Here is an 11,122-nt window from a genome sequence, read left to right on the forward strand (position 1 = left end):
AATCAATACACTTTTGGCATGTTATGCATATTAATATGCCAATCAAAACTGTAACCTGTAACACGCTGACACATCAATTACATGTCTGACATTACAGACATCAAAGAATAACACAAATCCACTTTTTATTGCTGAGAACAGACGTATTTTGGCGTCTAGTGTTGAGAAATTCCTGTTCAACTCGGTCCAACAGCATTTCCAATATCACAGAAAATGGCGGGTTGTTTTGCCACTGTGAAGTGGTCGTCACGGCGTTTCTTCCGGGATGATTGCGAGGTGATGCGGGTCGCCTGCAAGAGGAAAGCTGTCCCGCCGAATCACCCAACGACGTTGACGTCGCTGCCTGTGATTTTGCCACTGGAGATCCGGACAACACAGAGTGTTTTCTGAAGGTTTTCTCAGTCGAACAAATCAAATGTGGAGCTACAGGATCCTTAAAGGAAGCCGTCAGGTGAAGTATGTCATATTTTTATCGATCACGTCAGCAGATTTTGGGATAGTTACTAATGGCGATATTACCATAGGCTGAGTGGCCTTGTTAGGAATATACAGCCACTCAGCATTGGCTAAACCTCCTGAGCTTCTCCAGCTCTCAGCTGGCTGCGCCGTCCTCCATGTCCTCCACTTTTGTCGGGAATTTAGGACTCACACAGACGGGAATTGCTTTCTGGAGCAATAAATGTCAACGCGTATCTCTCCAGATTAGCCACAAATCCCACGCTTGTACCTTCAGGATGTAAACTTTGCACAAAGGTACAAAATTGAAAAGTACAGAACACCATTGCTGCCTGTCAACTCACTGAAGTCCACTGTTTACCTCGCAGTGTTCCGGTGCACGTAAAGGTGTAATGATGACGTCAACACGAGGACGTGTGAGAGGGGGGAAGAAGAAAAGCCGCACACCTCTCAGTGGGAGGTCAGACCCGCTATTGCTGCCCGTGTGAAAATGCACAACTGCCCACCTGTTAGAAAATCCAGCGTCGACACGCTAATTTCAGCGTAAAAGCAGTATTTGAGTTACTTGTTAGCTAGCACAAGTGTGTTTCTAATTTTCATATTTTTCCATGTCTGAGCATATTGGTTGGGGTTGGGCTGGAGCTGGAGAGTGACTGGGTGTTCTTTTAACTGCCCCTGGAGCCCCCGCCCATGAGCAAGGCATTTCTTGACTGCACGTCAGCCAAAATCTATGTTGCTTTACAGGAGACAAGTCACAGACGAGCGCTTTGGGACACCAGATTCATGTTGGTGAAAGTGAAGAAAGGGAGAATGACAGCGAGGAGGAGAGGAAGACCACTAGGGGTATTCTGTCAGCGACCTGGTTGGACGTGTCGGGCTGTGTGCATCACTTTGTGAGCAGTCACCTGGACCTGTCCCAGACACGTGCACAGCTCGCACATCCTGAGCCGTGCGCTGGAAGGCCAGGCTCCACATTAACATTCAAATATCCTCTAAATTAGTCAGCAAATCGGCACTGGCAGAGCTCATGTGTATGAATGAGGGAGCGTCTGCATCTGAGACGGTGTGTGCTCATCAGATGGGAAGTGGGGGGGAGAGGAGGTGAGATGCTGCTTTAATTACTCATAAATTATTGAAGGCGTGTATATTGCTGCACATTGTACATGCATATAAAGGGTGCATGCGTGCATCATGCAAGTCTTACCAACCAAAGCTGGAGGGGTCAATATCTGTAATCTGGGGAGTCACGGGTTGCTGCTCACTCTTCCAGTGCTCAGCTAATCGAAAGCAATTTGCATTTGGCTGATGGGCGTTTTTAAAAGTGTCGTCCTGTTGGTTGGATTTAAGGTTGTATTTTAATAAAAGACAGGATATGGCACCTGCTCCACACAGCTAATAGTGGCAACGACAACAAACAGAGGTGCGTTTAGAGCACGTAATCTCCCTCATTCTGCATTTGCTGCAGACAAAAACTTGATTCTCCTGGTTTTTGGCTTATCTGACCTTCATCGTGTTGTGACAGAAACATCTTGAGCTTGAGAATGTGGCCCGGAGTGAAGAAGCTGTCCTGTCGAGTCAGTAGAAGCATTTTGTCTCAATATTGTCTGGATAATAATTTAATTACTGGTCGATAATTATCAGGAACACTCTGTCAGATAAACATCACGACTCTGTAGAAAACACTGCTGTTTGATGAAAAGTGAAAGTGAAAGTACTTCATCAGCAGCACATCCACACTCTCTTTGTCCCAGGAAATGGGACGTGTGCAAAACGAATGTACGTGAGGCCTTTGTGATAAACTCACACAATATATGCAGAGATATATACACACACACACACATATGTGTATAATAATACTTTAGAATAAATGGAAACTTGCTGCACTGACACTGCAAATCATTAAGGTCAAATTTCAGGGTTCTAGCAGTTGTGGCTGGTAGGGTTAAGAGACTGGATTTACTGGCTTGTAATTGGAAAGATTGACCTTCCTTTAGCAGGACGATGACCTGAATGCTTGAGTCCATTTACGCTCGATGGAAGAGTATCGCCGTGTCCTGTGCTGCTGGACGCCACATATGTGTCGTGGCTACTCACCAGCTCGATGAGCTCCTGGTAGCACACCTGCCCATCTTCGTTGCACTGGACCAGGGCGAACAGCATGTCCAGCTTGGACGGGTCCAGCTGCAGCTCATGGTGCTCCACCAAGCTGGTGAAGTTCTCCACTGGAATGAAACCGGTGTTCTCTGGGTCCAGCTGGAGATAAAGAACAACAGCGAGCTCTCAGAATCTGATAGACAATTAACAGCAGGACGGTTCTTGCTGGGAGCAGTGGGAGGGGACCCGTGCTAATGTGATCACCAGTGCACGATCATCTGCAGGTCCCCTCAGCTGGAATTGAGCTTAAATGATTTTCTATGTTTCTCTGACTTCCTGTCTATTTGTGATCACATTTGTGGCTTACAGATGCTCTAACAATCACTATTCATTCACTTAAACCCCCGGCTGGGTTTCGCACCGCCGATGCTCGTATGCAAGAGCTGCTCACTGTAATTGATTTAAGTGGGAGCGCTTCTGTTTAACTGGACCGCTGCGGACAATAACAGCGCCTGGTTAAAAATGCCGTGTCCACTGTTATTGCTCTCCCCATCGTTCTGCAGATGAGCATTTGTTTTTGCCTTAATGTCCTCAACCTGCCTGAGGACAGACGAGCAAAGCAAACAAGGCCACGTGGACGCTTCCTGTTTTATACTGAAATCTGTCCAGAATGTCAACACCGCTTCTTTATTTCCGATAATAAAGCGCTGACCTCTCGCTGGAGGAGGTGAGCTTTCAGCTGTTTCATCATGGTGGAGTCAGACTGACTCATCATTGTCCACGTCGTGACCGCGCAAGAAGAATCTCATCAAGGCCCCTTTGATCTGGACATCGCCTCCCCCGCATTAGGGGGAAAACATTAAATGATGCGGCGGCCACTGCTGCAGGATCATTAAAATCCACTCCTCAACCATGGCGCAAGAGAGATCCACCAGGGAATCCACTGGTGTGAGCACATTTGCACATCTTTAAATCCTTCCTGCGCGCGCTCCGGGCAAACACCCATTCAGTAATTTGTCTAAATGCAATCCTTGCCCCCCCCCGCCGCACTTTGTCATCTTAAATAACTCCCCTGAAAACACATGTGTTCATTCACCAGGGAAATCAGAGCAGCGGGCCCACGGAGCCGCTGCGTTAGCGTTGATGGATTCCCCCTCTGATGGAAGATGGAAGCAGCAGATTCACCTGGTTGACAAATTTCACGAACATTCTTTGTAACGTTTTCATCAGAGAAAAAGAGCTTTTAACCAGCGTTATCCTAGACTTCAAGAACAGGACTGTGGTTTTGTAAAACACACAATCTCTTCACGCATGGGTGTTTACCCTCTTTATATCATGCACATTATTTAGAATTAATATAATGGATAACAATTTTGCTTCTGTAAAAAGAAACGGACCCAGTCTATTTTTAGATAATCCCCTTAACTGGGTTTCGCATGGGTGTTTGCTAAAACACGTCATTTCTCCTCTGGAGGCTGGTTTAGGAAAACGGGGCAGGAAGATCCCGTGTTTGTGATCTGTAAGGTATCGAGATGACACATGGAAAATACGGAATAATGAAAGAGTGGAAAGTTGTGTGGGATGACATAAAAGAAACAATGCTAAAGGAGAAGAAAGGGGGGAATCTTTGTAAAGAAAGGAAAAGAAAAAAGAGAGCTGGCCAGGCAGAAATGAAAAAGATGCATGGAGGATGACAAAAAATTCCTTTCTGCTGTCTGTTAGTCTCTGCATCAGCCTAACGCAGCAATCTGGCAGTGCCTCCTCTTCTTCTCTTTCCTATAAGAGGGCTGTGACACACTCCAGTGCTCTGCATTCACTCGCCACAGAGGGGAGATAGATCAGATTCTAATGTGCTCCTGGCTCAGCCCAGGCTGACGGGGGAACAGAGAGCCACACAGGGGATGTCTGATTACTGTCAGCCCCCATATGTCAGCACATCACTACACATACCGCAGCCGCACAGACGCAGAGCCATGCTATATACGGCTGTGCACATTCACAGAAAACAGAGTGTTGATGCTGAGCTGTCACACAGCACCGCTGCTTTTCCCCCTCTAACCTTTCTTAGCCGGAGCACGGTGCACTTTTGGGGGGGGGGGGGGGGGGGGGTCTGCCAAGGATACAAGAACAGTGGGAATTGGTTCTTGTAGTCAATAAGAGATATCAAATCCTGCGCTGAGGTACAGGGTGATGAATGATGCCAAGACGATTCCCTTTTGTTTCTCCTGGACAGAGTAGAGACACGAGTCAGGAGGAAAAGCAGAGAGAAAAGGGTTGGAAGAAGGAGCAGAAGAGGTACCGAGAGCGAAGCAGTTATTGATACAATCCTGCACTGGGGAGGGCGACAATTTGACAAGCTGCAGGTGTTGCCATGGTTACCAATCACCCATGTGTCATCCTCGTCTTGCACCACGCCCCTGCCCTCACATATTGCCTTCCAACAGGCAAAGGAAAGGCACGCAAGGCGACAGGAGATTTGAGGAGTACACACTGGAATTAATGAGGCAGAAATGGGATAAATTAGTGTATTTAAGAAGAGGTGAGGCTGGAGGTCTGGACGTGTCGAGACCATGTGTGTGGCGGGGAAAGCAATGGGAGCAGTGCTGACTGCAGAGGAAGGTCCGTGCGCTAACTTCCACGAGCCTCTGCAGGACAGAGCCGCTTAGCCCGAGCCCTGACCCTCAGACACAACTTCACCTTTCGCTCCTGAAGCGCATCCTTGACATCCTTAACAAAGCTGCAGCCCGTTACCACCATCACAGCGAGAGACTCCGCCTGCGTTCCCGCTAAGGTCATCAAATTTACGCTGAAACGATACAATGTATTTCAGGGAAGTTGACGACTGACTTCCGATGATTTCTCCACATCACGACCATTCACACAGACAGAAACCCTGTTGTGTTCAGAAGCGAAATGTCTCTGAACACGTCGATCCTGCAGTCTGTTTTCCCGAATGTGTCATTACCATTTCTATAATACACGTTTCTGTCAGCCAGCGTGTGAAGCAGGGTGGGCTTGGAGAGGGGGAGGCAGAGGAACAAGTTTCTTAGCAACCACTATTGCAAGGTTAAAAAAAAAAAAAAACTGCAGACTTCCTAATCTAATTTTCTGTGGGTGTACAGCGATTAATACCACAATTAGCCACACATATACTAATTAGGATTTGCCTTGTTCGGTGCTAAAAGGGCTCAAGCCTGCACACACCTTTGTACTACAACATTAGTGTCAAACTTCTGTGGGCAAGGAAGTCAACAGAAGCCTTGGCACAGAGTCAGTTCTTCTCTTTGGTCTCTGATCAAGATTGTCGCCTTTAAATAGTCTGCAAAGGACGGCGGTATTTCCAGGGATACGGCATATTTGCATGGTAACAGATAAAACCGCCTGAATTGTCTGAGTGGCCCTCAGGATTATCTGGTGTTTACCAAACAAATCGACCACCGACTCTGTTATCAGTACAACGTGTATTTTGCCATGACGGGTTGAGAGTCATTGCACACACATCTACGAGCAATTTATTGTCCTACTCAATCTACCGGTAAGTGTGTGTCTTCATCTTGTGAAAAGAAACCAGGCTGCCTGAAGAAATGTCGCACAGGCGAGGGGGGAACATCAAAACTCTGCAGCACCCGACTGTAGCTGCCCCCACCCAACTGTGCCACCCTAGACTCATGCAAATGAGAGCTGAACGCCCATGTTTGTGACAACTAGAGTGAAGAGTGAGAGGGAGTGTCCTTGCAGGACAGATAAAAGTAAAAAGGAGAGAACTGAAGGACACGTCCCGAATTAACTCATTCACGGCAGCATGCTTGAGTTCTGCAAACCATCAAGACACTCGACAGTGGTGCTGCCCTGGAAACACTATCACTGTGTGTGTGTGTGTGTGTGTGTGGGGGGGGGGGTCTTATGTATTAAATGTGAATTCCTGAATACACTAGAAATAGGCTGAGCTCAGTAGGCTGAGCTTCTTGTTGCAGACTAAGACTGAAGTCAATCGTGTTTTCACTGTTTTGTGTTTCTCATCTCCTGCAGCATTTTCAACTAGTACCCCTACCCCCCCACCCCCCTCCACCCACTTTACACCTGCAGTGCTGCTCTATGCTGTGGGATGACCTGCTTTTTCCAAGACAGATGCCCCTTCCCCAAAAGCTTGAACTGTGACAGAGTTCTGCATCTCCTGAGTATTGGACTCCATTCACAGGACACCAAAATGCAACTCAGCATCATGTTTTTGTTGAATGTGTAGTGGGAAACTAAATGTAGCATAAAGTCTCTTTACTGTAGCTATGAAGGACAGATCTGCACAAACGTTCCTCTTGATAAGAGCAGCAGCATAAGGCTTAGACAAACAGCAGAGCTTTGTTAAAAACAGGCCTCCCCCTTTGCACTCCTGCAGCTTTTGGCAGATTGGAGTCCTATTTTATTTTAATTTGAGATTTTTCCAAATTTAAGGCCTCTGAACAGAATCCCAAAGGTGGATCCAGCCTGTTGTGAGCCAGTGTGGGTCAGACACGTGCTTAATAGGAATTCAGTTCCCTCAACTGTTGCCTTGCAAGCTGCGTCCATGTACTGTACATGGACCACCTGACAGAATCGGACCAAAACCACAATCAATAAGGAAGCCAGCCGTTGGCAGAGTGGGAATGTCAACAACATTTTCAGCCACGTTGCAAATATCGACACAGACGAGTCAGCCAGAATAAATGTGCCTACAACAAAGAACATATGTTGCCGAGGGATCATTAAGGAATTATTAGTATTGCGACTGAAGCGTTTGTGACTCACCGGCGTCTTCTTGTTCAGCCCACATGGGCTTCATAGTAGAGGATAAAAGATAGAAGAGGATATAAGATTCATAAGAAGGGAGGAAAATGACAGAGGTCTGTTGATTGAAGTGTTGCTGAGGGGGCATTTGTGACCGCAGAACGTCGGTGCTGAAGGGCTGCGGTGCTCTGCCAGAACTGTGGCCCACTTCAGCCATGAAAACATGGAAATAACCCAAACAAAAGGCACAAAAATGAGCTGGAAATAGTCTGTCATGCTGACACGCACAATTCTACGGGTGCTTTCTGGGTCAACTTTGCCTTCACGTCCATTTTTTTTGTTAATTTTGGAGGCGTAGACCGAAGCTGACTTACAGACGAGGGTGAAAGAAACGGTGGTTTGGGTGGAGGACGCCGAGAACCCAGAAGAAGAGAAATGTTTGCTTAGCTGCCATATAGCCAGAAATGGTACAGCTGCGAACCAACCCCATAAGTCAAATAACAGCTTCTATTCTGGACAGCCTGAGAGTACCGTGAAAGACCGTGCACGGTCCATGCACACGTGTGACTGTGGCTGCAGCAAACACTAAAGCAAGTGCACTGTGACGGCGTTCTACTCCACGCAACTGTCCTTGGGAAGTGTGACAAAATGTCACCCCCATCCATGCATCCATCCACCCATCCACCCATCCACCCATCCATCCACCCATCCACCCATCCATCCATCCATCCATCCATCCATCCATCCATCCAGCCGTGGTTTATGATCTGACCCCACATTCGGGGCCCACATGTCTCCGTGCACGCAGACGTTGCACCGTCTGTCATATTGCCACTGCAAACAGCCCCACGCTATCAAGCCCAGCATCAGCTCGCACCCGCCACGTCTCAATCCCTGGATAGGCGGTGGGGTGAACAAGAGACCGTAACCATAGAAACCGCTACCGCTGCCTGCTCCCTCACTCACTTACCTGCTCTTGTATGAGCTGAAACAAGGAGCTTCTATCCATATACTGGCCAGGGAGGTGAGAGGAGCCGCTGAGGACAAGGGCATAGGGAGGACCGAGGGGGCGGTGGTAGCGGTGTTCTTAAGGACGGGGCAGAGCAGATGCAATGTGGTTGTAGGTAGCAGCCGGTGCTGAAATTACAGCGTCAGGCCCCTCCGTAGCTTCCGAGTCCCCCCCCCCTTGATGATGAAGAAATCCTGGTGAGCTGCTTCTTGTTGATGCCCGTGTCACTGGAGTCAGAACCCGCTCCGTGTGGATCTGCACTGGTGCCAATGCAAATGATGGTGTGTTGCCGGTGCGGCGTGGCGTGGCGTGGCGTGGCGTGGCGCGACAGTCAAGCCAGTTTCGGGAGAAGACGGGCAGGCATGCAGGCAAGACGGACCCAGCAGCAGCTCTCATTCACTCTCCTCCTCCTCCTCGCTCTGTCTCTATCCCATTGCACTGACTTCTGCCTCTCTCTCTCTCTCTCTCTCTCTCTCTCTCTCTCTCTCTCTCTCTCTCTCTCTCTCTCTCTCTCTCTCTCTCTCTCTCTCTCTCTCTCTCTCTCTCTCTCTCTCTCTCTCTCTCTCTCTCTCTCTCTCTCTCTCTCTCTCTCTCTCTCTCTCTCTCTCTCTCTCTCTCTCTCTCTCTCTCTCTCTCTCTCTCTCTCTCTCTCTCTCTCTCTCTCTCTCTCTCTCTCTCTCTCTCTCTCTCTCTCTCTCTCTCTCTCTCTCTCTCTCTCTCTCTCCTCAAACACACTGCGTCTGCTGCATAACAATGAAGCAGGGGAGGGAGGCGGCCTTACTCTTCCAATTGGAGAAGGAGAAGGAGTGGCTGTGGGCTGCGGCTCCTCTCTTCACTACAACTAAGACATCTTGGGTCAGGAATAGAGGATGGGCTCCACTGCGGTTTTGCATTTTACTACTGGCGCCCCCTCCCTCATTAGACAAACCCAAACAGTGGGAGCAAGACAAAAGCTGCAGGAGGACGAGTGTGCGGTTTAAAAAAAAAAACATGTCACAACTGTCTTCATTTTAGGGTTGCATAGAGAACAAAAGAGAGGAATCAGATTAGAGAGCAGGAGAAACTCTGATCTCATTATGAGCACAGCAAATTAGCACTGCTGCTCAATGAAGCGCTCCTTTACTCCCGCACAAACATGAAATCGTGCAGTTACACGGCACAGCGAGCTAAATCAAATACTAACAACAAAAGACTAGTGTGCTCAACACAACAGTAAAGCAATTAATGCCACCAAATGACATGTTTTGTTGGCGATTAGTTGTTTTTATAACCCATGACAAAGCATATCGGAGCAGCTAAAAATAATTCAAATGAAGGCAAAGACTTGGCAGGGGTTCTGTATCCCCTCTTCTTAAAATTAGAAGCAGGCCTAGATAATGTGAGGGATTATGGGGTGGTTATATACACTGAAGGTTAATACAGCGTGCACATGCTGGCTGCTTTCACTAATGGTGGCCTCTGGCAGGGTGAACAACACTGCCTCTGTCTGTTTGAGCTCCTTTACTGCAGCAGATGCTTGGACTTCCTCGCAGGTAATGAAGGCGTAATAATCGTTCTCAGTATTTACCAGGACTGACGGGCAGATGATGACACGGAAGCACAGAGGACCTGCGCTTCTCATAAGAGTCGGCACAGCAGAGAAACCACAGTCACCCAGTTTCACTGGGAATCATTCGGTTCTGACACTTTTCTGCTGAAAAAACCTTTCTGCTAACGTCAAATCCCCTTAAAGCCCCTCCATGGGCTCCTGTGTTCGGTATTTGGACTCCATGTGTCTCCACCACTTGGTATGTGAGCACAAATAGAACAACTAATTATTAGGCCTCTGCTGGGAGATTTGCAAAGTGCAATCAGTGAGACGAAAACAAAGAGCTGCCACAATAAAGTAGATTCAGCTGTTGCCGTGGTAACGTTACAGCCTCCCATCAAATTATGACATACCACGGCCCCAAAATAAGAAGTTGCGTGCCACAAGAAGGTTAAACCGGCGCTGCTGCAGTGAATGCTGTTTATACATATTTATGTCATATTTGACAACGCTGTTTTCTTGCTGCCACCAGGTCAAAGTCATATATGAGTGTGGTCATATATGTGTCACTTCCTGTATGATGCACATGGCGCTAATAACCTCACAAGAGTCATACATGCATCACACATCCACTGTTATGTTCATTCAAACACAAGTTGTATATTGTGGGTGACGGTTTGGCATTAATTTATGCCTGTGGTGCTTTATTAGCACTAACTCCCAATTCCTCCTTGAATTCTCTTTGCTGAGGCCAGACGATGAGGATAATGATGATGTACCAAAAAAGCAATAACCAGAAAGTTCTGTATGGAAATGAATTCATTCATTTCTGCTTTCAAACATTAATGAAGGGTAAAATGGGATTTATGCAGCTGGGAGAGGAGAACATGACTTCAGCATCAGAATATAAAGGAATTAATGATGATAAGATGTAACATTACCAAAATAAGATGACACACTGTTCTGGGGGAACCACAAACTGTGATTGTACAATAGAAGAGCTCACCCATGAGGTGGGGGGGGGCAGAAAATCTAATCAGGTCACTGAATGACACAGTTTGGGCCCAAACTGTTCTACTTAGACGATCTCAGCGGGACGTAAAACGAAAAGTAAAGGGGAAGGATTGAGAGAGAGATCAAGAATCAATACGAAGAATGGGGAGTGAAGGGAAGACAGTTATATTAGACTTAAAAGAATGGTTGTCATTCATCAGTGAGTCCCAGTGGCAGCTCCTGGAACTGCGCAGGCTGCACAGGAGCAACGCTTCCTCCCA

At 47.5% G+C, this 11,122-nt stretch overlaps 1 protein-coding gene across 2 annotated transcripts in view; it reads right to left on the reverse strand.

Moving 5' to 3' along the window:
- Window positions 1-8,749, reverse strand: part of rhbdl1 (rhomboid, veinlet-like 1 (Drosophila)) — a 29,251-nt gene extending 20,502 nt beyond the window's left edge. For both annotated transcript variants that reach the window (XM_029835805.1, XM_029835794.1), the window contains exons 1-2: window positions 8,282-8,749; window positions 2,551-2,709 (exon numbers count right to left, since the gene is read on the reverse strand). In XM_029835805.1, coding sequence (XP_029691665.1) covers window positions 2,551-2,709; window positions 8,282-8,320 — 198 coding nt within the window. In that variant the 5' untranslated portion in view covers window positions 8,321-8,749. The remainder of the gene's footprint in view (window positions 1-2,550; window positions 2,710-8,281) is intronic.
- Between the last annotated feature and the right edge of the window lie 2,373 nt (window positions 8,750-11,122).

The sequence above is a fragment of the Takifugu rubripes genome, chromosome 1, assembly GCF_901000725.2.
Source record: "Takifugu rubripes chromosome 1, fTakRub1.2, whole genome shotgun sequence".
Taxonomy (NCBI): domain Eukaryota; kingdom Metazoa; phylum Chordata; class Actinopteri; order Tetraodontiformes; family Tetraodontidae; genus Takifugu; species Takifugu rubripes.